The 27,953-nt window shown below is 41.9% G+C and overlaps 1 protein-coding gene across 4 annotated transcripts in view; it reads right to left on the bottom strand.

Moving 5' to 3' along the window:
* LOC117337127 (inositol 1,4,5-trisphosphate receptor type 1-like) overlaps nt 1–27,953 on the bottom strand; it is a 178,225-nt gene that overhangs the window by 128,545 nt on the left and 21,727 nt on the right. For all 4 annotated transcript variants that reach the window (XM_033897929.1, XM_033897925.1, XM_033897926.1 and 1 more), the window contains exons 2-3: nt 17,934–18,046; nt 11,324–11,397 (exon numbers count right to left, since the gene is read on the bottom strand). In XM_033897929.1, the coding sequence (XP_033753820.1) occupies nt 11,324–11,397; nt 17,934–18,046 (187 nt within the window). The remainder of the gene's footprint in view (nt 1–11,323; nt 11,398–17,933; nt 18,047–27,953) is intronic.

Genomic DNA, 27,953 nt, shown 5'->3' with positions numbered 1-27,953 from the left:
ACAATAGCTACCTTGTGTAAGGCCCTATATGTCCACCACACAATCCATCCTAACTCTTCAATAGCTAACTTGTGTTAGGCCCTATATGTTCCCCACACAATCCATCCTAACACTACAATAGCTACCTTGTGTTAGGCCCTATATGTCCACCACACAATCCATCCTAACACTACAATAGCTACATTGTGTTAGGCCCTATATGTCCACCACACAATCCATCCTAACACTACAATAGTTACCTTGTGTAAGGCCCTATATGTCCAACACACAATCCATCCTAACACTACAATAGTTACCTTGTGTAAGGCCCTATATGTCCAACACACAATCCATCCTAACACTACAATAGCTACCTTGTGTTAGGCCCTATATGTCCACCACGCAATCCATCCTAACACTACAATATCTACCTTGTGTTAGGCCCTATATGTCCACCACACAATCCATCCTAACACTACAATAGCTACCTTGTGTTAGACCCTATATGTCCACCACGCAATCCATCCTAACACTACAATAGCTACCTTGTGTAAGGCCCTATATGTCCACCACGCAATCCATCCTAACACTACAATAGCTACCTTGTGTAAGGCCCTATATGTCCACCACACAATCCATCCTAACACTACAATAGCTACCTTGTGTTAGACCCTATATGTCCACCACACAATCCATCCTAACACTACAATAGCTACCTTGTGTTAGGCCCGATATGTCCACCACGCAATCCATCCTAACACTACAATAGCTACCTTGTGTAAGGCCCTATATGTCCACCACACAATCCATCCTAACACTACAATATCTACCTTGTGTAAGGCCCTATATGTCCACCACACAATCCATCCTAACACTACAATAGCTACCTTGTGTTAGGCCCTATATGTCCACCACACAATCCATCCTAACACTACAATAGCTACCTTGTGTTAGGCCCTATATGTCCACCACACAATCCATCCTAACACTACAATAGCTACCTTGTGTTAGACCCTATATGTCCACCACACAATCCATCCTAACACTACAATAGCTAACTTGTGTTAGACCCTATATGTCCACCACACAATCCATCCTAACACTACAATAGCTACCTTGTGTTAGGCCCGATATGTCCACCACACAATCCATCCTAACACTACAATATCTACCTTGTGTTAGACCCTATATGTCCACCACGCAATCCATCCTAACACTACAATAGCTACCTTGTGTTAGGCCCTATATGTCCACCACACAATCCATCCTAACACTACAATATCTACCTTGTGTTAGGCCCTATATGTCCACCACACAATCCATCCCAACTCTACAATAGCTACCTTGTGTTAGGCCCTCCATCCTAACACTACAATAGCTACCTTGTGTTAGGCCCTCCATCCTAACACTACAATAGCTACCTTGTGTTAGACCCTATATGTCCACCACACAATCCATCCTAACACTACAATAGCTACCTTGTGTTAGGCCCTATATGTCCACCACGCAATCCATCCTAACACTACAATAGCTACCTTGTGTTAGGCCCTATATGTCCACCACGCAATCCATCCTAACACTACAATAGCTACCTTGTGTAAGGCCCTATATGTCCACCACACAATCTATCCTAACACTACAATAGCTACCTTGTGTAAGGCCCTATATGTCCACCACACAATCCATCCTAACACTACAATAGCTACCTTGTGTTAGGCCCTATATGTCCACCACACAATCCATCCTAACACTACAATAGCTACCTTGTGTAAGGCCCTCCATCCTAACTCTACAATAGCTACCTTGTGTTAGGCCCTATATGTCCACCACACAATCCATCCTAACACTACAATAGCTACCTTGTGTTAGGCCCTATATGTCCACCACACAATCCATCCTAACACTACAATAGCTACCTTGTGTTAGGCCCTCCATCCTAACACTACAATAGCTACCTTGTGTTAGGCCCTATATGTCCACCACACAATCCATCCTAACACTACAATAGCTACCTTGTGTTAGGCCCTATATGTCCACCACATAATCCATCCTAACACTACAATAGCTACCTTGTGTTAGGCCCTATATGTCCACCACACAATCCATCCTAACACTACAATAGCTACCTTGTGTTAGGCCCTCCATCCTAACACTACAATAGCTACCTTGTGTTAGGCCCTATGTGTCCACCACACAATCCATCCTAACACTACAATAGCTACCTTGTGTTAGGCCCTATATGTCCACCACACAATCCATCCTAACACTACAATAGCTACCTTGTGTTAGGCCCTATATGTCCACCACACAATCCATCCTAACACTACAATAGCTACCTTGTGTAAGGCCCTCCATCCTAACACTACAATAGCTACCTTGTGTTAGGCCCTATACGTCCACCACGCCCTCCATCCTAACACTACAATAGCTACCTTGTGTTAGGCCCTATATGTCCACCACACAATCCATCCTAACACTACAATAGCTACCTTGTGTAAGACCCTATATGTCCACCACACAATCCATCCTAACACTACAATAGCTACCTTGTGTAAGGCCCTCCATCCTAACACTACAATAGCTACCTTGTGTTAGGCCCTATATGTCCACCACACAATCCATCCTAACACTACAATAGCTACCTTGTGTTAGGCCCTATATGTCCACCACACAATCCATCCTAACACTACAATAGCTACATTGTGTTAGGCCCTATATGTCCACCACACAATCCATCCTAACACTACAATAGCTAACTTGTGTTAGGCCCTATATGTCCACCACACAATCCATCCTAACACTACAATAGCTACCTTGTGTTAGGCCCTATATGTCCACCACACAATCCATCCTAACACTACAATAGCTACCTTGTGTAAGGCCCTCCATCCTAACACTACAATAGCTACCTTGTGTTAGGCCCTATGTGTCCACCACACAATCCATCCTAACTCTTCAACAGCTACCTTGTGTTAGGCCCTATATGTCCACCACACAATCCATCCTAACTCTACAATAGCTACCTTGTGTAAGGCCCTATATGTCCACCACACAATCCATCCTAACACTACAATAGCTACCTTGTGTAAGGCCCTATATGTCCACCACACAATCCATCCTAACACTACAATAGCTACCTTGTGTAAGGCCCTCCATCCTAACACTACAATAGCTACCTTGTGTTAGGCCCTATATGTCCACCACGCAATCCATCCTAACACTACAATAGCTACCTTGTGTTAGGCCCTATATGTCCACCACACAATCCATCCTAACACTACAATAGCTACCTTGTGTTAGGCCCTATATGTCCACCACACAATCCATCCTAACACTACAATAGCTACCTTGTGTTAGGCTATATATGTCCACCACACAATCCATCCTAACACTACAATAGCTACCTTGTGTTAGGCCCTCCATCCTAACACTACAATAGCTACCTTGTGTTAGGCCCTATATGTCCACCACACAATCCATCCCAACTCTACAATAGCTACCTTGTGTAAGGCCCTATATGTCCACCACACAATCCATCCTAACACTACAATAGCTACCTTGTGTTAGGCTATATATGTCCACCACACAATCCATCCTAACACTACAATAGCTACCTTGTGTTAGGCCCTCCATCCTAACACTACAATAGCTACCTTGTGTTAGGCCCTATATGTCCACCACACAATCCATCCCAACTCTACAATAGCTACCTTGTGTAAGGCCCTATATGTCCACCACACAATCCATCCTAACACTACAATAGCTACCTTGTGTTAGGCCCTATATGTCCACCACACAATCCATCCTAACACTACAATAGCTACCTTGTGTTAGGCCCTATATGTCCACCACACAATCCATCCTAACACTACAATAGCTACCTTGTGTAAGGCCCTCCATCCTAACACTACAATAGCTACCTTGTGTTAGGCCCTATATGTCAACCACGCAATCCATCCTAACTCTTCAACAGCTACCTTGTGTTAGGCCCTATATGTCCGCCACACAATCCATCCTAACACTACAATAGCTACCTTGTGTTAGGCCCTATATGTCCACCACACAATCCATCCTAACACTACAATAGCTACCTTGTGTTAGGCCCTATATGTCCACCACACAATCCATCCTAACACTACAATAGCTACCTTGTGTTAGGCCCTATATGTCCACCACACAATCCATCCTAACACTACAATAGCTACCTTGTGTTAGGCCCTCCATCCTAACACTACAATAGCTACCTTGTGTTAGGCCCTATATGTCCACCACACAATCCATCCTAACACTACAATAGCTACCTTGTGTTAGGCCCTATATGTCCACCACACAATCCATCCTAACACTACAATAGCTACCTTGTGTAAGGCCCTATATGTCCACCACACAATCCATCCTAACACTACAATAGCTTCCTTGTGTTAGGCCCTATATGTACACCACGCAATCCATCCTAACACTACAATAGCTACATTGTGTTAGGCCCTCCATCCTAACACTACAATAGCTACCTTGTGTTAGGCCCTCCATCCTAACACTACAATAGCTACCTTGTGTAAGGCCCTATATGTCCACCACGCAATCCATCCTAACACTACAATAGCTACCTTGTGTAAGGCCCTATATGTCCACCACACAATCCATCCTAACACTACAATAGCTACCTTGTGTTAGGCCCTATATGTCCACCACGCAATCCATCCTAACACTACAATAGCTACCTTGTGTTAGGCCCTTCATCCTAACACTACAATAGCTACCTTGTGTTAGGCCCTATATGTCCACCACGCTATACATCCTAACACTACAATAGCTACCTTGTGTTAGGCCCTATATGTCCACCACACAATCCATCCTAACACTACAATAGCTACCTTGTGTTAGACCCTATATGTCCCCCACACAATCCATCCTAACACTACAACAGCTACCTTGTGTTAGGCCCTATATGTCCACCACACAATCCATCCTAACACTACAATAGCTACCTTGTGTAAGGCCCTATATGTCCACCACACAATCCATCCTAACACTACAATAGCTACCTTGTGTTAGGCCCTATATGTCCACCACGCAATCCATCCTAACACTACAATAGCTACCTTGTGTAAGGCCCTATATGTCCACCACGCAATCCATCCTAACACTACAATAGCTACCTTGTGTTAGGCCCTATATGTCCACCACGCAATCCATCCTAACACTACAATAGCTACCTTGTGTAAGGCCCTATATGTCCACCACGCAATCCATCCTAACACTACAATAGCTACCTTGTGTTAGGCCCTATATGTCCACCACACAATCCATCCTAACACTACAATAGCTACCTTGTGTTAGGCCCTATATGTCCACCACACAATCCATCCTAACACTACAATAGCTACCTTGTGTAAGTCCCTATATGTCCACCACACAATCCATCCTAACACTACAATAGCTACCTTGTGTAAGGCCCTATATGTCCACCACACAATCCATCCTAACACTACAATAGCTACCTTGTGTTAGGCCCTATATGTCCACCACACAATCCATCCTAACACTACAATAGCTACCTTGTGTAAGTCCCTATATGTCCACCACACAATCCATCCTAACACTACAATAGCTACCTTGTGTAAGGCCCTATATGTCCACCACACAATCCATCCTAACACTACAATAGCTACCTTGTGTTAGGCCCTCCATCCTAACACTACAATAGCTACCTTGTGTAAGTCCCTATATGTCCACCACACAATCCATCCTAACACTACAATAGCTACCTTGTGTAAGGCCCTATATGTCCACCACACAATCCATCCTAACACTACAATAGCTACCTTGTGTAAGTCCCTATATGTCCACCACACAATCCATCCTAACACTACAATAGCTACCTTGTGTTAGGCCCTATATGTCCACCACACAATCTAACACTACAATAGCTACCTTGTGTTAGGCCCTATATGTCCACCACACAATCCATCCTAACACTACAATAGCTACCTTGTGTAAGGCCCTATATGTCCACCACACAATCCATCCTAACACTACAATAGCTACCTTGTGTTAGGCTATATATGTCCACCACACAATCCATCCTAACACTACAATAGCTACCTTGTGTAAGGCCCTATATGTCCACCACGCAATCCATCCTAACACTACAATAGCTACCTTGTGTTAGGCCCTCCATCCTAACACTACAATAGCTACCTTGTGTTAGGCCCTATATGTCCACCACACAATCCATCCTAACACTACAATAGCTACCTTGTGTTAGGCCCTATATGTCCACCACGCAATCCATCCTAACACTACAATAGCTACCTTGTGTAAGGCCCTATATGTCCACCACGCAATCCATCCTAACACTACAATAGCTACCTTGTGTTAGGCCCTATACGTCCACCACGCCCTCCATCCTAACACTACAATAGCTACCTTGTGTTAGGCCCTATATGTCCACCACACAATCCATCCTAACACTACAATAGCTACCTTGTGTTAGACCCTATATGTCCACCACACAATCCATCCTAACACTACAATAGCTACCTTGTGTTAGGCCCTATATGTCCGCCACACAATCCATCCTATCTCTACAATAGCTACCTTGTGTAAGGCCCTATATGTCCACCACACAATCCATCCTAACACTACAATAGCTACCTTGTGTTAGGCCCGATATGTCCACCACACAATCCATCCTAACACTACAATAGCTACCTTGTGTTAGACCCTATATGTCCACCACACAATCCATCCTAACACTACAATAGCTAACTTGTGTTAGACCCTATATGTCCACCACACAATCCATCCTAACACTACAATAGCTACCTTGTGTTAGGCCCGATATGTCCACCACACAATCCATCCTAACACTACAATATCTACCTTGTGTTAGACCCTATATGTCCACCACGCAATCCATCCTAACACTACAATAGCTACCTTGTGTTAGGCCCTATATGTCCACCACACAATCCATCCTAACACTACAATATCTACCTTGTGTTAGGCCCTATATGTCCACCACACAATCCATCCCAACTCTACAATAGCTACCTTGTGTTAGGCCCTCCATCCTAACACTACAATAGCTACCTTGTGTTAGGCCCTATATGTCCACCACACAATCCATCCTAACACTACAATAGCTACCTTGTGTTAGGCCCTCCATCCTAACACTACAATAGCTACCTTGTGTTAGGCTATATATGTCCACCACACAATCCATCCTAACACTACAATAGCTACCTTGTGTTAGGCCCTCCATCCTAACACTACAATAGCTACCTTGTGTTAGGCCCTATATGTCCACCACACAATCCATCCTAACTCTACAATAGCTACCTTGTGTTAGGCCCTATATGTCCACCACACAATCTAACACTACAATAGCTACCTTGTGTAAGGCCCTATATGTCCACCACACAATCCATCCTAACACTACAATAGCTACCTTGTGTTAGGCCCTATATGTCCACCACACAATCCATCCTATCTCTACAATAGCTACCTTGTGTTAGGCCCTATATGTCCACCACGCAATCCATCCTAACACTACAATAGCTACCTTGTGTTAGGCCCTATATGTCCACCACACAATCCATCCTAACACTACAATAGCTACCTTGTGTTAGGCCCAATATGTCCACCACACAATCCATCCTATCTCTACAATAGCTACCTTGTGTTAGGCCCTATATGTCCACCACGCAATCCATCCTATCTCTACAATAGCTACCTTGTGTAAGGCCCTATATGTCCACCACACAATCCATCCTATCTCTACAATAGCTACCTTGTGTTAGGCCCTATATGTCCACCACGCAATCCATCCTATCTCTACAATAGCTACCTTGTGTTAGGCCCTCCATCCTAACACTACAATAGCTACCTTGTGTTAGACCCTATATGTCCACCACACAATCCATCCTAACACTACAATAGCTACCTTGTGTTAGGCCCTATGTGTCCACCACACAATCCATCCTAACACTACAATAGCTACCTTGTGTTAGGCCCTATATGTCCACCACACAATCCATCCTAACACTACAATAGCTACCTTGTGTTAGGCCCTATATGTCCACCACACAATCCATCCTAACACTACAATAGCTACCTTGTGTAAGGCCCTATATGTCCACCACACAATCCATCCTAACACTACAATAGCTACCTTGTGTTAGGCCCTATATGTCCACCACACAATCCATCCTAACACTACAATAGCTACCTTGTGTTAGGCCCTATATGTCCAACACACAATCCATCCTAACACTACAATAGCTACCTTGTGTTAGGCCCTATATGTCCACCACACAATCCATCCTAACACTACAATAGCTACCTTGTGTTAGACCCTATATGTCCACCACACAATCCATCCTAACACTACAATAGCTACCTTGTGTTAGGCCCTATATGTCCACCACACAATCCATCCTAACACTACAACAGCTACCTTGTGTAAGGCCCTATATGTCCACCACACAATCCATCCTAACACTACAATAGCTACCTTGTGTTAGGCCCTATATGTCCACCACACAATCCATCCTAACACTACAATAGCTACCTTGTGTTAGGCCCTATATGTCCACCACACAATCCATCCTAACACTACAATAGCTACCTTGTGTTAGGCCCTATATGTCCACCACACAATCCATCCTAACACTACAATATCTACCTTGTGTTAGGCCCTATATGTCCACCACACAATCCATCCTAACACTACAATAGCTACCTTGTGTTAGGCCCTCCATCCTAACTCTTCAATAGCTAACTTGTGTTAGGCCCTATATGTCCACCATGCAATGTCCTGAAAACCTATGATTCATCAACATCGTTTTGATATATTTGTTAAATATCAATATCAGCGGTCCATATGAACACCTAATATAAAATGTTGGTAGCTTACTGAAGAATTATGAATTCAATGTTTTGCCTAGCTAATCTTAGTCAAAGGTGTCTAGGTTAGTTCAACACAATATATATTTACCAAGAGGATTTGACACATTTTTTACACTCATGATCAACGCTCTTTCCTCCAGTTTAATTTACAATAAATGGTATAACTGGGCGTCAGGTAACAGTATTGTAACAATTCAAAGAAAAGAAAGAAAACTATGTGAAAAGCCACACAAATGAAATAGACAAGTATTACGTACTAAAACCACCAGGGTTTCAGCAACGTTCCTGTACTAAGCAAATTCCTTAACTTAAAATCTTCCGCGGTAAAGTATTACAGAACTTACAGAAAGAATCTTAGAGAAATTCTTAAATTTTGTAATGGTTTCCTATGGAAAGGTTTAAGTTAAGGAATGTTGATGAAACAGGCGCCAGATTTTTATTTATTTATATATTTTTTTTCACATTCCGAAAAATATCATTATTGTATTGAAAAGACAGACCCGGAGTACCAGATTGTAATATGTCTACATATAAATCATTTAGCAAACGTCATTCAGATTCAGATTTTGAAACAATTAAAACCACTGATGTGCACAGAAAGAACATTAAAAAAGAAATGATAGCCATTTTTACAATAAGGTCCGCTATCTACAATACTGACTCTCAATAAATCATAATAGGGGACTGAAGTCGTATCTTAATATCTTAAATATTAATAGGCCTAATATCTTAAATATTAATAGGCCTAACTGGTAGTCTATAGAAACTTGGAATACATTACCTCCAAAACAACTAACGGTTTATTTACAGAACAAATAGGAATATCCATCTTTCACTTGATATCACGTAAACGTTTGGAGTACATCAAATACATTAAAGACAAGGCAAGCCTGCCAATTGTTTTATCGATATTCATGCTGTATGGAATGTTCACAACGCCTTAGAAATGTATGATGATTTAAGTTTCCTATTTCCGGTTCCGGTAGTCAGTTTCACAGAAGTCCTAGCAGACGTCATAATATAAATATATCTATAGAAACAATAACGATGGGATTCACATACAAGGTCGTTAATGCAGATAAACTGTATAGAAATATCATCAAAATGAGGGGAAGACCTTTTTTTCGGCATAGCCGTCTGGTTTTGTTTTGGCCCCGGATATGACGCGACAGGTGGCGTTGCTGGTCAAGATTAAGTATGTGATTGGTCAATGTAGCAGTCAGTGCAAAATGCAGATATGCAGTTAAAAACGAAACAAAGTTAGGATTGAATGCAAGCTAAATAAGTGGATGTATCTTTTCAAATGACACATTGATAAAATCATATTCCTGATTCAAATGCAGTCTTATTATTACCAAAAATGATTCAAACTGATCTAATTTTGTTATACGTGCTGAAACGCATTAGTTCGTTGATTTATTTCACCAGAAGTATTACATTATAACCACTAGCAGTAAAACTATGCCGTTTATCTTTTTTAAAGATATTTCTTGTTTAATTTAATAATGCTATAATTATAAACATTTGTAGATGTACATGCATTATTATGAGATTTCTAGAAAAAAAACTTGAACTCATTAATAAGAGATTCATCAAGATGGTTGATCTGTATTATTAAAACAATATAATTTAAATACCTGTATTATTAAAACAACATAATTCATTCAATATATAATGCTTCTGAATTTACCTTGTTCTTCATACAAATAGCATTATCATTATATTTCTAGAACATTTTTTTCCCAATCAATATTTCTACTCATTATATGCCTATATGTAGTTGTGCTCCTATGCTCTACAACTTCACATATGTATAAAGTTTATGTAATTGATAACTAAGAACTTCTTGCTTGCACTGATATGGTGCTGTTGTGCTGTCCTGATATAAAATCTAATAACCGCACACTCGCATAGATCATTCTCACAGAGACTCGACAATGAGATAACACATTCTTGGTATTTCTCTTGCGCTGAAATCGTTATTTGTATGCACTTAACTTACTTATACACTTTCTGCAAACATTACTCTAAATTACTAAGTTTTTTTCGGGATGCTTCCCGAACAAAAGAACGTCGGAATAAAGGTTTACATTATATTTTTTGTCTCATTAGGTGACACTAAATATCGGGAACACGTCCATGTTTCTATATGACGTACATTATGAATATGTAATAACTTATCTTAAATTGACACTCATTGTGCCTGTCCCCGTTGTTTAATAGCCGTGTACGTGTCTAATTGTGTTGTTAGAATGTGAAATACGGAATCTTTTATAATTAGTAATATAGTTTACTGAAGACCTTTCAAGCCTGAAATACAACGAATATTTTTAAACTGGCTGAGTTTCCTGTTAAATATAACATATAACTGTATCATATTTATCTTGCGTTGGAACTGATGTGAGAAACAGGTTCTGCGACTCGTACTCACCATGTTGGTTAGGTATATTTTTAGGCCGGTTCCGTTCTTGATTTATGTATACAAATAATCCATTGTTTGAAGAGCTGTAACATAAAAGAGTTTTCCATTAACATTAACACACATAAATTAATAAAATTGTGGCTATATAATCGGGGGTAGCAATTTCTATAGATCACAGTACGAAGTTACGGTATGTACATTATGTAAAACATAAAATGGGAATACAATGAAATCTTGGTGGGACAGTGTGTATTCCTAAAAGTTTTTGGTTGTTTTCTTTTTTTGTGAGAACTAATTTTAGGGTTTTCAGTTTTCCATGTTAAAATTTATGTACTTTGAACATCTGGACTTGGAATGCAAATTAAAAACAAAAACCTCAAAGTAAAAGGCACAAAAAAATGACGGAGGTTTGGCCCGTCCGGATCAGAATGCGCATCTTTGGGGTCCCTTGTGTTGTATTAATCACGCCACAGGCAGAAACGTGTGTAGTACTCGGAACCCACGCCGGTGAACTATTCCCGACGGACTACACGAATAGTAATGATCGTCTGGCGAGCCTCAGTAACCAAAACATAATTGGGATGTCTCGCTTAATAATTAACGGACAAACACCATTTATAATTAATTCTACTTTATAATGTGTAAATAATACCTGGATACAGAGTGAACCTGGGGTTCTTTGTGGCGAATAGTGAGAATATTGCTCTACAAAGTGTAAAATATTAGCACCCAAGACGGTAAACAGCCAAGGGTAATAGAGGTCTTTGCACTCCTGTAAATTCTTCACATACTTATACTGGAAATGTTATCGTGAACTCATCGAACTTTAAAAAAAAAATTCCTAGTTCTGATTACTCAAACCAAGAACGATTTCTTTGGCACTTTCTTTGTATTTTTGTGTTTGTTCGCAATTGTTTTAAAATAAATGAAGTTTATAGTCTTCTATATTAGTTGTCATCTGTCATTTTGTGGTCCAAAAGACAGACTTAAAACAATACTCAATGGAAGAGTCCAAGGTACGTAGCCTAGACACATGTACGGATCACAGATTATTTCCTAATATATCTGGTGTCATATGGTGTTATGGTTATAGGTCATTATTTCTGGTATGCAGCTTCATCAATCTTCCTTAATTTAATGAAATCCTCTAAAATAAAATAAAAATCAGAGGATATCATTACAGAATTTAAGGAAATTCCATTAAGTAAGTTTTTCCGCTAAATGCTCTCTAAACGAAAATGAAGCTAAGGAGGGAACCGATACCAGTAGTATTAATCGATTAAATCAAGAAAAAGTAAAAGGCTAGAATATTTAATTTTGTAATACACGGTGAGTGTAATTCGGTTTGGCACCTGTTACGTTGTGAACTCTGCACACCCTAGAATACACAGCTGGTCTACCAACGTAATAGGCATACACTTTAAGAGGCTTCATCACGGTAATTATTATATGGATATATATATTTGTAGATTTCAGATTTCAGCCATTTTATATAAAATAATTCCTTACTCAAATGGTATTGCGAAGTAAAGGAACACTGGGTCGTCTACCCAGTCGTGTTTCCCCCTGTCATATTATCCTACAACAGTAGCGTAGTTATACATTACAAACGATCCTCGTGTTTGATTTGAAACTTGTAACGCTAAGAAACGAAGTGCCAATTTACCCACGAGCGTTTAAAAGCGTATCTTTATGCAACGACCACCTGATGGCTCATGGCCATATTACAGAGATAACGTGTCTGTTTTGTAAGCCAGCACGGGCAAAAATGAAAATCTAATACATTCTCTTTAATTTTGATCCTGATTTATGACGTATACAATTGGTGGGCGAGTTGTCCCGTACCGACGGTTTAGCGTTGGGTCTCTGTGTATAAAATCATATCAATATTAATTGGAATCCTCGTCATTTTTCCTAGGCTGAAAAAGTATGCGAGATGTTCCGAATGTAGACAGATTCCTGTGTATCTGGGGATGCTTCAGAGTAGGAAATGGTCGAGTTCTAATGGGGGATTTCTGAGTTAAGAAATTATCGGCTTCCTGACTTCTGGGAGGTGTCTCCAATTATGATATCTTTGCCTTCTTTGATTCTATAATTCCTGCTTAGTTTACGTATCCGAACACAATCATGCTACCAGAATTATCCCCTGACTTAGGATATCACATTGGGCAGTTTAGTTTAAGTTCCCTGAATTCGACAATACCCGTGGTACTACAAGCATAGCTTCGGCTGTCACTTAAAAACCACGTGGTACATTCTGGTATGTCACAATGGCGAGAAAGTTTAATACGTATATTTTTAATTAATGCCAACGTGTATAACTTGTCTCCAGGTACGTAAGTGCATCAGTTGATCAAGTTAAGTAAAAGATTTAAGCTTAAACTATGTATTTCTATTGTTTCTGACTTGGTGCTATGTGGGTTCTGTATGATATTGTGTGACGGAATAGCACGTGTGATCAGTGTAATGGTCTCGTTTCGTTGTTAAACAAAACATGATGTAAAAAAAGATCGACAGGATGAATGTCCCTACTGCTCCTCAGAACTAAATAAATTAATAAAACTCGCTAACATTCTTATTCAAACAACACTTAGCCTGAGAATAATAATCTGCATTTCCAATCCTAGAATGAATGATAAAAGCTCAGAGATAAATATACAAAAGATGAAATATGTCGGGCTCTCGTAAGGTATTTTTTTTTAGTAGTTTCGGGCCATTAAGTCTATATGGTATGTACGTTTGGACAAGGGACACGTTGTGTCTGTATCTGGGTTATATGACAAGACGAGATAATGGTCCTAGACTTGTGGAGATACTTTCTGAACTGATCATAGGATAAGCTGTCGACTAAGTTCATGCATACCAAGTGTATAAAGCTATACTGTACCTAAGATCCTAAGCACCTACATAACTTTAACTGGGTCAATTCAATTCAACTGTCCGAGGACCGTTAAACAACACAAAATCATACACTGTACGCCGTTTGTATTGTATTAAAATATAAACAGTAGTGTAACACACAGAATGATCACTAAATGATGTTAGGATCCGTTAACGTGATCAGATGTCTTTAGATATGTGCAAACTTTTATTGAACCCAGCTACAACTCTTGATAGCAATACATATTGTATTATTGTAGAAAATGCCTGTTTTCACTGCATTATTAGTCTTCTATATGTAAAATTATATTGGGAGAATGCGTCAATAAGTTGTTATAACTTGTGCCTAATCCTTTGTTACAAGTCTGACAATAATTATGTTTAAATAAGATATTATGTTAGAACTTGTCAGACAATGACGGAGACTTCAGATTACGTTATATACAGAATCAGGAAGGGGGAGGGGCATCACGCTTGGTTCCGGGTAGCCATTCTTGGAAATATACCAGACCCCATACAAAGGTCAGAGAACTATTGAAACCCTATGAATAATAAGTCCTGAATACATGTACCAATTCACAGAAATACTGCGATACCATCACAGAATTTGTCTATTCTAAAAAATGGTGCGCTTATAAATACAAAGAAAACAAACAAATGGAGCGAAGACTCAACAATCCCGAGGTTTATTTAATTCCGTAATGTTTGGCTCTGAGAGGACGACAAGACTAAGGAGATTTCCACCGAAAGGACATTTTCGCTAGCCGGGGCTTATGATTGCGTTACACTCCGGCTTTGCCTAGCGAAGATGTTTAACACATACCACGAAAACTATATATCTGTATAAAATATAACTACACAATACGTAAAGGACACAAATAATCACAAACTCCTGAAGTCAAAGAACAGCAACACAAAGCAGCCCTTGATGCGGTAATCAGGTCAAGCTAAGGAAGACAGCAATTCTAGAATGCCCAATATACAATGTAGCTCTATTAACAAGTCAGAAAAATTATGATTTGAGCACAGAATGTGTTACTTGAAGAAATGAATTGCTTCATGGTTTTGGCCTATGTCTACATCTCGAGGAGAAATCGAGATGACATATACCCAGGGATGGAGAGATTAATCGAGATGACATATACCCAGGGATGGAGAGATTAATCGAGATGACATATACCCAGGGATGGAGAGATTAATCGAGATAACATTTACCCAGGGATGGAGAAATCGACGATTCTTATATCTCGAGGCGGAATCTAGATAAAATATACCCAGGGATGGAAAATCAACACTTCCTATGTCCCGAGGTCCCATGCTAGCGCGTGACTTATTACGTGTGGACTTTTGAATAATGACAAAGGGGAAATATTATCAGGTAAAAAGTGAGGAAAACTTAAGCTTATATATATACGGACTGACGCCAAAACCTAGAACCCTGATCATATAGTTAATGGCTTACGTCACAAGAGGATTTTTGTCTCGTGTCTCGTGTGTTTCATTTCGGACATATTAATACATTTTATTGTTGTTATTTCTAATTTTATGGTCATGTTTGGTTCGATAACTACCTGTATGGGCTTCCTGGAGAATTGTTGAAACAAAATGCATCTTTCTCGATATTAATATATGATAGGTATAATCAAATCTAATCCACCGAATTCTGGACGCGTGCTTTTTACCGAGTAAGTATTAGGGATCTATTTAAACAAAAGACGTTTAGGTATTAAGTATAATGTGATAGGCATATCCGGTCAAAAAATAAACTCCAAGACGACACCATGCTGGGTATGTGAACCTTAAACCAGGCCTTCCCCCTACGCCGTTACCCGATGTCCAGCAGCATACCTCCAATCCGGCCACTTTGAGACGGACGTAGGGGGCGATAAAAACCTGTATAGGGTGGTAAAGCTGTCAATAGAGATATACCGAAAATAATCCACGCGGAACAATCGTCCGGAGCCCTGCTGGTCATATGTCTGTGGTCAGTATTGGATGTCTATCACAAAGGCCACTGAACTGGAAGGCCAGACGTGATGGCTTATTTAAGGTGTATTTCCGGTCAACGGGTGGTCAGTTTGGATGTTTGCACAGATGACCATCTTGAGATTGCGTTTATGAGCACGAGTCGAGTTTATCATACTGCGCATGACGATATGTATGTCGCCGAAATTACGGAGAATTATTGTTCCGTTGAGTATACCATAACTCTATACATAACGTTACATAAATACTGACTATGATGCTCGTAAATAACGGGGACAGAAACGGAATATTTTTTATAAAAGTCATGGTATGTCAAACAAGACAGCTGTCATAAAAAAAATTAATGATTTGAAAGAGACAAGTTCCATACATGTATTTGTATTTCATGTGTTGAATCAGGCTATTGTCTATCTGACCATGTCGTTGAGTTCGTGTATGTGGGGAGCACCAACAATTACCCTATAAACACGGGGAGGGGTAAAATCTCTGACGAGTATCTGTTACTAGACAAGGAAAACATCTCGAAAACTGATATTGGAATCTGCCGTCAAACATAAATTAGTCGTGGTACATTTAATTTTTCCATAAACGTGCGGACTTTGTACAGAATTACAATCCTTTTGATATTTGACAAGAGGGGGGAAACTTAATTAACCTGACAAAAAGTATATTAAGAATATCACCAACATTTATTAAAATTTTGATATATGCGATAAGAAGGCAAATTTCGCGCTGTACCAAGGCAAGTGAACAGAATCACAGACCGTGACGAATCGTAGATCCTATAAGACCACCACTCTAACAATATCCTCTGTGTTGTTCCTCCAATCTGACAGGATTGTAAGAATCAATATATTTGATTTGGAATAGTTATAATTGTGATTTTATAAAAAGACAAGGTATGACGCAAGAAGAAACAAAATCAGAAAGTCCTAGCACAATAGTATGTTGAAGTAGAAGTTGTGGCACATTATATCGGCACTATCACTAGAGTTCATGAGAAACAGTTTCCACCTATCTGATGACCTCGACCTTTGCTAACTGCTATACCAGTTGACGACTAATTGGGGGCTAGAGGGTACAACATTCCGGTGAAATTTCCGATCGAAATCGTTTGATAGACACGGTGATGATGACAGGCGTATAGATGGCCAAGGTGACCTTGATATCTACAGAATTCGTTGATCTTTAAACCATTTCAAACTCCTTGCAGACTAACTTTCAATATACACATTAAGAATCAATGGCGTTCACTAATTCCTTCTGGCTATCTAGAACACGAAACAGACCCGGCCTCACCCTCACACTATTCTAGTCTTACTTTTCATAAGAATACAAATTATGCACCAATTTCCATTTTTTCCCTCGGCTCAGTGGTTTCAAGACGCCGTCCTTATAAAAGTATATACCAATCAAAACGTCCTTTCTACCTGATCTTCTTTGAATATATAGCTTTTCTACACGACTGGCATCTACTCCCAATGTACGTACCCAGTGACAGAGTGCACGCTCACAAACATGGGTGCATTTCTGCCCGAAATGAAGTTCATCGCCCAATTATGTGTATCGATCTACATATCGGTAAAAATCTTAAGAATCATATTCAGGTACTTTTAATTTATACCCCCGGGGTACCATCTAAAATTTTCTCGACAAAAGACAGGCGGTACAGGGAAAATGTGATTCAACTAAAAATATATATAATGCGGCACAAATTGCCCCACCCCTCACATTCCGAACCCCCGGGCCTTACCTTGACTGGGCGCTGTATACGTATCCCTCCGTTTCCTCACAGTAAAGACAGATGTAGTCACCAATACACAGATACTCCCCCATCCCCGGCTTCTCCTGGGTGTATCCGTGTAGCTGGAAAAAATCAGAACATACCTCAGGTGCGAATTTCACAGGTGTGTCGAACAGGTACCTCCTCTTTCTAAATCACTTTATATATATACCATCCAAACAATACAATGTTGAAGTACAATATTCCTGGTTAAGATCACAATGCCTATTACACACTACTGTCACGCATCAAGGTATGGTGACTTTGTTTGGCGTGTTCATTGAAGCTTGAACTCCTTTATAACTAATCATATATATAAAATAACAATTTTATATAGTTATCAAACACTGTCACACTTCGACGCAATTAATCACAGTAAGTTTATTATCAATATTCCACGTAAATAGAGTACGCCTGGCAGTATGTCAGGTGGGCTCCCGCCTGTAAAATAAGCGCTTTCCAACCTGCAATGATGGATATAGTCCCTGGCATGGAGCAGCTTTGATATCACTGGCGCCACCATAATGCAGAGGTGGCAACTCGCTAATAGTGGGGAGGGGATCGAGACGTTGTCATCAAACCACACTACTGAGAGGGACAAACAGCACCACTGGGAGGGACAAACAGTACCACTGGGAGGGGCAAACAGCACCACCGGGAGGGACAAACAGCACCACTGGGAGGGACTCCCTTGTCACTATACCACAGTGGGGGACAGTGGGCCTCGCTAGTTTTATAAAGTTGCACGCGGACTCACGTTTGCGTGCTCGTATGGGGACATCAAGTATTATGAGAGGGACACGCAACATGCGGGTAGTAAGTGAGAGAAGGACAACATGCGGGTAGTAAGTGAGAGAAGGACAACATGCGGGTAGTAAGTGAGAGAAGGACAGTCACTCATTATATGGATTATTTGATTTTATTGGTAACACCGCGGAGCTGAGTTATCTCAGAAGTCCGAGGTATCCCTTGATTATTTGAATTTTCACTGAACCAATTGACAATAACGGAGAGCCATATGGCATTCACCCCTAGGAACTGCCACTACTGATTTCTTGTCTAGTCCAACTGTCTCGTGGACGTCTTGGCGACAACGTAATTAATATTCAACAGAAGTTCACAAATTCCGCATCACCAATCACGTTGTATTACGGTATCACTGCGGAACCTACAATAACCCAACGAATGAACTACCAGTACTCTCCCTTCATCATATTACAACAGAAAGTGATTACGTAGTGGACATCTGTTCTACACTCACGTACAGATACAGTTGACCAATCAGATTACATAGTTGTACATGTGTCCAGAGTCAGGGTGTAGCTTCCTTTAATAGTAGTGTATAATCGTTCAGTATCCGTAATGCTAGCCGTTACCTCTCACATAGCATCAATTAGTATTTCAATGTAAGAAGTATTTTTATTTAGTATTGTTCAGTTTTCATTTAATGAAGTATTATCATTCGAAATTTTCAATGTTTGTGATGTTATATTTGATTATGTTTGAGGTATTTTAATTGACTATTTTTAGTGTTCGTTGTATTCTAATTGACTATTTAAGTGTATGGCGTGCTATCACTTCGCAGTTTTAATACTAAGTCAACTATTATTCGCTATTTCAATATCAAGTCAAATATTCCCTGTTCCATTATTGAATGAGTAAAATATTCGCTGTTCCACTATTGAATCTAATTTAACCTGTTCCAGTATTGAGACAAAAATATTCGCTGTTCTACTATTGAGACAAATATCCGCTGTTCTACTATTGAGACAAATATCCGCTGTTCTACTATTGAGACAAATATCCGCTGTTCTACTATTGAGACAAATATTCGCTGTTCTATTATTGAGACAAATATTCGCTGTGCCACTTTTGAGACAAATATTCTCTGTTCTACTATTGAGACAAATATTCGCTGTGCCACTATTGAGACAAATATTCGCTGTTCTACTATTGAGACAAATATTCGCTGTTCTACTATTGAGACAAATATTCGCTGTTCTACTATTGAGACAAATATTCGCTGTTCTACTATTGAGACAAATATTCGCTGTTCTACTATTGAGACAAATATTCGCTGTTCTACTATTGAGACAAATATTCGCAGTTCTACTATTGAGACAAATATTCGCTGTTCTACTATTGAGACAAATATTCGCAGTTCTACTATTGAGACAAATATTCGCTGTTCTACTATTGAGACAAATATTCGCTGTTCTACTATTGAGACAATATTCGCTGTTCTACTATTCAGACAAATATTCGCTGTTCTACTATTGAGACAAATATTCGCTGTGCCACTATTGAGACAAATATATTCGCTGTTCCATTTTTGAGGCAATTAGCTGTTCTACTAATAAGACAAAACAATTTTTTACTGAATTTTGCAGTATCAAAGAAAAGAAAGATACCTTATCAACATTAAGTACTTAACCATTACGGATATTTGCATGCTTGTTCAACAAACGCATCAGCCATTGTTCTTGGAAGGTCAGCGTACAATTCAACGTAACCATGATGACTTCATGAACAAATTGTGACATAATGTATGCAGGAATATCCTTATCTTACCGACACCTGTTAGGACTAGAGGTCAGTACTTCTTCCGTTTGTATTGGTTTTAGACAAGTATCGCACATACATGTTTCTCTTTACAGGTTGTAACGACGCTGTTGGACCAATTACTACATGTAATAGAACATGAGTAGTGTTTCCAGATGTCGGTCGCTCGAACCAAAGATGATTGTCTATTAGTCCCTCTGTAGGCGCCTTCACTACAGATCGGGTACCGACGTCCACATTGACCGTTAGTCCTGTTGGTTTAGGATGCAGCGGGGTAATAGCGAGGCTACGCCTGGTTTGCTCCGACAGGATATATACGTGCTCATTATAATTAGCAACTCTACAAATGCTTACATGCGTGGCGTTAGCTAGATGGTGTTTGTATATGATAGCTTGTGTTGAAACACTGAATCTCCACGTATCTTCTATTTACATTTACAGATGTCAATTCAATTCAATTCAATTCAATTTTATTCCAGGGGCCTTACAGCCCATAGGTTTACATAGTTAATTGACACTAATGAACATGTTGTAATAAACATAATTTCACATTTGGAGAGTGACCGATTGCGACGTAAACACAATTTTAATATATATGTTCTTATTAAATATATGTTCTTATTAAATATATGTTCTTATTAATTATTCAAGTATTCTTTGAGTCAAAGTATTACACAAATATTGTGAAAGACACCGATATGTATACTTTGCATATATATAGATATTTATGTGTAAGTCTGCAGTACTTGTTGTTCCGACTAGAATAAACATTACATCAATACATCTCAATAGAAATGAAATATACTATTTGACACTGTTAACATGAATTCCAAACCCTTTAAATACAATCATTTAAATATACGGATGTCATCAGAGAATTATTACTATAATAGAATATAGTGACACATTTGCTTCCTAAAACGGCGGTGTTTACCTGTAACAGGTAATAAAGAGCTTGTCCGTAATAGTAGATATCTATATGGTTTTGAGACATGCCGTCGACACTCTCACATCCTTGACATTGTTCGTTCTATTTATTGGTGAGGTATGAAGTCTGGCATGTTTGGTAATCGTTAACCTATGCTGACATGGATCTGATATAGATGAAGATACTAAGTCTTCCGAAATGCATGCTATTATCATCCTTGTACCTACATGTAAACTGTTGATGTTTTTAACATCTTACGTTTTATTTCGAACGAACTAACAATATCAATAAGCATGTGCTAAGGCGGAGTTTTATTTATTATACCTACAACGTCATGTTGTACATTGAATGAGTTCCCGCTCAAAAATCAATTAATTAACTTAATAGGCAAATGGTGCTTCAGACAAAGAAAATAGAAACATCCGTGGTTCAAAACTGTCCACACAGCACACAGACAAATAATGTTCACTTACGGAAACATCCGTGGTTCAAAACTGTCGACACAGACAGGAAACAAGGGGATGTCGACGTGTAGACGGAAACATCCGGGGTACAGATCTGTCGACACAGACAGGAAACAAGGGGATGTCGACATCCGGGGTACAGATCTGTCGACACAGACAGGGTAACAAGGGGATGTCGACAGAAACATCCGGGGTACAGATCTGTCGACACAGACTGGAAACAAAGGGATGTCGACGGGTAGACGGAAACATCCGTGGTACAGATCTGTCCACACAGACAGGAAACAAGGGGATGTCGACGGAAACATCCGGGGTACAGATCTGTCGACACAGACTGGAAACAAGGGGATGTCGACGTGTAGACGGAAACATCCGGGTTACAGATCTGTCGACACAGACAGGAAACAAGGGGATGTCGATGTGTAGACGGAAACATCCGTGGTACAGATCTGTCCACACAGACAGGGAAACAAGGGGATGTCGATGTGTAGACGGAAACATCCGTGGTACAGATCTGTCCACACAGACAGGGAAACAAGGGGATGTCGACGGGTAGACGGAAACATCCGGGGTACAGATCTGTCGACACAGACAGGAAACAAGGGGATGTCGACGTGTAGACGGAAACATCCGGGTTACAGATCTGTCGACACAGACAGGAAACAAGGGGATGTCGACGTGTAGACGGAAACATCCGGGTTACAGATCTGTCGACACAGACAGGAAACAAGGGGATGTCGATATGTAGACGGAAACATCCGTGGTACAGATCTGTCCACACAGACAGGGAAACAAGGGGATGTCGACGGGTAGACGGAAACATCCGTGGTACAGATCTGTCGACACAGACAGGGAAACAAGGGGATGTCGACGTGTAGACAGAAACATCCGTGGTACAGATCTGTCCACACAGACAGGGAAACAAGGGGATGTCGACGGGTAGACGGAAACATCCGGGGTACAGATCTGTCCACACAGACAGGGAAACAAGGGGATGTCGACATCCGGGGTACAGATCTGTCGACACAGACAGGAAACAAGGGGATGTCGTCGTGTAGACGGAAACATCCGGGGTACAGATATGTCGACACAGACAGGAAACAAGGGGATGTCGACGTGTAGACGGAAACATCCGGGGTATATATCTGTCGATACAGACAGGGAAACAAGGGGATGTCGACATCCGTGGTACAGATATGTCGACACAGACAGGAAACAAGGGGATGTCGACGTGTAGACGGAAACATCCGGGATACAGATCTGTCCACACAGACAGGGAAACAAGGGGATGTCGACAGAAACATCCGTGGTACAGATCTGTCGACACAGACAGGGAAACAAGGGGATGTCGACATCCGGGATACAGATCTGTCCACACAGACAGGGAAACAAGGGGATGTCGACGTGTAGACGGAAACATCCGGGGTACAGATCTGTCGACACAGACAGGAAACAAGGGGATGTCGTCGTGTAGACGGAAACATCCGGGGTACAGATCTGTCGACACAGACAGGAAACAAGGGGATGTCGTCGTGTAAACGGAAACATCCGTGGTACAGATCTGTCCACACAGACAGGGAAACAACGGGATGTCGACGGGTAGACGGAAACATCCGGGGTACAGATCTGTCGACACAGACAGGAAACAAGGGGATGTCGACGGGTAGACGGAAACATCCGGGATACAGATCTGTCCACACAGACAGGAAACAAGGGGATGTCGTCGTGTAGACGGAAACATCCGGGGTACAGATCTGTCGACACAGACAGGAAACAGAGGGATGTCGACGTGTAGGCGGAAACATCCGGGATACAGATCTGTCGACACAGACAGGAAACAAGGGGATGTCGTCGTGTAGACGGAAACATCCGGGGTACAGATCTGTCGACACAGACAGGAAACAAGGGGATGTCGTCGTGTAGACGGAAACATCCGGGGTACAGATCTGTCCACACAGACAGGGAAACAACGGGATGTCGACGGGTAGACGGAAACATCCGGGGTACAGATCTGTCGACACAGACAGGAAACAAGGGGATGTCGACGGGTAGACGGAAACATCCGGGATACAGATCTGTCCACACAGACAGGAAACAAGGGGATGTCGTCGTGTAGACGGAAACATCCGGGGTACAGATCTGTCGACACAGACAGGAAACAGGGGGATGTCGACGTGTAGGCGGAAACATCCGGGATACAGATCTGTCGACACAGACAGGAAACAAGGGGATGTCGTCGTGTAGACGGAAACATCCGGGGTACAGATCTGTCGACACAGACAGGAAACAAGGGGATGTCGATATGTAGACGGAAACATCCGGGTTACAGATCTGTCGACACAGACAGGAAACAAGGGGATGTCGTCGTGTAGACGGAAACATCCGGGGTACAGATATGTCGACACAGACAGGAAACAAGGGGATGTCGACGTGTAGACGGAAACATCCGGGGTATATATCTGTCGATACAGACAGGGAAACAAGGGGATGTCGACATCCGGGGTACAGATATGTCGACACAGACAGGAAACAAGGGGATGTCGACGTGTAGACGGAAACATCCGGGATACAGATCTGTCCACACAGACAGGGAAACAAGGGGATGTCGACAGAAACATCCGTGGTACAGATCTGTCGACACAGACAGGGAAACAAGGGGATGTCGACATCCGGGATACAGATCTGTCCACACAGACAGGGAAACAAGGGGATGTCGACGTGTAGACGGAAACATCCGGGGTACAGATCTGTCGACACAGACAGGAAACAAGGGGATGTCGACGTGTAGACGGAAACATCCGGGGTACAGATCTGTCGACACAGACAGGAAACAAGGGGATGTCGTCGTGTAAACGGAAACATCCGTGGTACAGATCTGTCCACACAGACAGGGAAACAACGGGATGTCGACGGGTAGACGGAAACATCCGGGGTACAGATCTGTCGACACAGACAGGAAACAAGGGGATGTCGACGGGTAGACGGAAACATCCGGGATACAGATCTGTCCACACAGACAGGAAACAAGGGGATGTCGTCGTGTAGACGGAAACATCCGGGGTACAGATCTGTCGACACAGACAGGAAACAGAGGGATGTCGACGTGTAGGCGGAAACATCCGGGATACAGATCTGTCGACACAGACAGGAAACAAGGGGATGTCGTCGTGTAGACGGAAACATCCGGGGTACAGATCTGTCGACACAGACAGGAAACAAGGGGATGTCGTCGTGTAGACGGAAACATCCGTGGTACAGATCTGTCCACACAGACAGGGAAACAACGGGATGTCGACGGGTAGACGGAAACATCCGGGGTACAGATCTGTCGACACAGACAGGAAACAAGGGGATGTCGACGGGTAGACGGAAACATCCGGGATACAGATCTGTCCACACAGACAGGAAACAAGGGGATGTCGTCGTGTAGACGGAAACATCCGGGGTACAGATCTGTCGACACAGACAGGAAACAGAGGGATGTCGACGTGTAGGCGGAAACATCCGGGATACAGATCTGTCGACACAGACAGGAAACAAGGGGATGTCGTCGTGTAGACGGAAACATCCGGGGTACAGATCTGTCGACACAGACAGGAAACAAGGGGATGTCGATATGTAGACGGAAACATCCGGGTTACAGATCTGTCCACACAGACAGGAAACAAGGGGATGTCCGCACCCGGGGTACAGATCTGTCGACACAGACAGGAAACAAGGGGATGTCAACTTGTAGACGGAAACATCCGTGGTACAGATCTGCCGACACAGACAGGAAACAAGGGGATGTCGACGTGTAGACGGAAACATCCGGGGTATATATCTGTCGATACAGACAGGGAAACAAGGGGATGTCGACATCCGGGGTACAGATATGTCGACACAGACAGGAAACAAGGGGATGTCGACGTGTAGACGGAAACATCCGGGATACAGATCTGTCCACACAGACAGGGAAACAAGGGGATGTCGACAGAAACATCCGTGGTACAGATCTGTCGACACAGACAGGGAAACAAGGGGATGTCGACATCCGGGATACAGATCTGTCCACACAGACAGGGAAACAAGGGGATGTCGACGTGTAGACGGAAACATCCAGGGTACAGATCTGTCGACACAGACAGGAAACAAGGGGATGTCGTCGTGTAGACGGAAACATCCGGGGTACAGATCTGTCGACACAGACAGGAAACAAGGGGATGTCGTCGTGTAAACGGAAACATCCGTGGTACAGATCTGTCCACACAGACAGGGAAACAACGGGATGTCGACGGGTAGACGGAAACATCCGGGGTACAGATCTGTCGACACAGACAGGAAACAAGGGGATGTTGACGGGTAGACGGAAACATCCGGGATACAGATCTGTCCACACAGACAGGAAACAAGGGGATGTCGTCGTGTAGACGGAAACATCCGGGGTACAGATCTGTCGACACAGACAGGAAACAAGGGGATGTCGACGTGTAGACAGAAACATCCGGGATACAGATCTGTCGACACAGACAGGAAACAAGGGGATGTCGACGTGTAGACGGAAACATCCGGGGTACAGATCTGTCGACACAGACAGGAAACAAGGGGATGTCGTCGTGTAGACGGAAACATCCGTGGTACAGATCTGTCCACACAGACAGGGAAACAACGGGATGTCGACGGGTAGACGGAAACATCCGGGGTACAGATCTGTCGACACAGACAGGAAACAAGGGGATGTCGACGGGTAGACGGAAACATCCGGGATACAGATCTGTCCACACAGACAGGAAACAAGGGGATGTCGTCGTGTAGACGGAAACATCCGGGGTACAGATCTGTCGACACAGACAGGAAACAGAGGGATGTCGACGTGTAGGCGGAAACATCCGGGATACAGATCTGTCGACACAGACAGGAAACAAGGGGATGTCGTCGTGTAGACGGAAACATCCGGGGTACAGATCTGTCGACACAGACAGGAAACAAGGGGATGTCGATATGTAGACGGAAACATCCGGGTTACAGATCTGTCGACACAGACAGGGAAACAAGGGGATGTCCGCACCCGGGGTACAGATCTGTCGACACAGACAGGAAACAAGGGGATGTCAACTTGTAGACGGAAACATCCGTGGTACAGATCTGCCGACACAGACAGGAAACAAGGGGATGTCCGCACCCGGGGTACAGATCTGTCGACACAGACAGGAAACAAGGGGATGTCAACTTGTAGACGGAAAACGATAATAAAATCCGATGTAAAGAGGAAAAATGTCAACAATATATTTTACGGAGCCTCTTATTGACTAGGAAAATATAATCAGATGTTCCGGAAGAGTAAGTGTTTTATTTCTGTTTCGTCGTACGCATTTCAAATATAGTTAAGGTCTAGTTAATGTCATGTTCTTAAAATAAGAAACCCATATGGTGACAACGGTATAACTAGACATATCGAAGAGCATCGGACAAATATCATATGTCCTGGTGGTTACCTGGATCCGGTGAACCACGTCACCATTGTCTGCAGGTATGTTGAACCTTGTCAACACTGTCTACAGATTTAGTGAATCTCAAGATTTTTTTTATTTCACTCTGACACACTCAACTGTGTAACAAGAGGTGAAACAATACAGAACAATTGTATAACATGGCAAGGAGAGCAGATGGACAGATCCAGGCTGTAGTGAAATGACGACATTTTCATATACACATAAATATTTTATCTCGGCACCTTTGTCTGCAGGTTTGGTGAACCTTGTCAACACTGTCTGCAAGCTTGGTGAACATCATCACCATTGTTTTCAGATCAGACGATGCTTGTCACCTTTGTTCAACATTAAGGCCATCTCGATAAAACTTATGAACAGCCACACAGGTTCAGTCTGTGATACGCGCAGAGTTCTCTTTCTCGTTGAAAATATTGAATAAATCTAGAACAACGGGACAACTGTAGGACGTCGTGTTATTCATTATTCGATAACATCATTAATAGCAAGAACATGCAATTCATTTTTTATAATATATTATTGTAATAAAACAACGAAGACTCTAAAA

Source organism: Pecten maximus, chromosome 11, assembly GCF_902652985.1.
Source record: "Pecten maximus chromosome 11, xPecMax1.1, whole genome shotgun sequence".
Classification (NCBI taxonomy): domain Eukaryota; kingdom Metazoa; phylum Mollusca; class Bivalvia; order Pectinida; family Pectinidae; genus Pecten; species Pecten maximus.
Note: the sequence above shows the minus strand (reverse complement) of the source record. Positions and strands in the feature narration are given on the sequence as shown.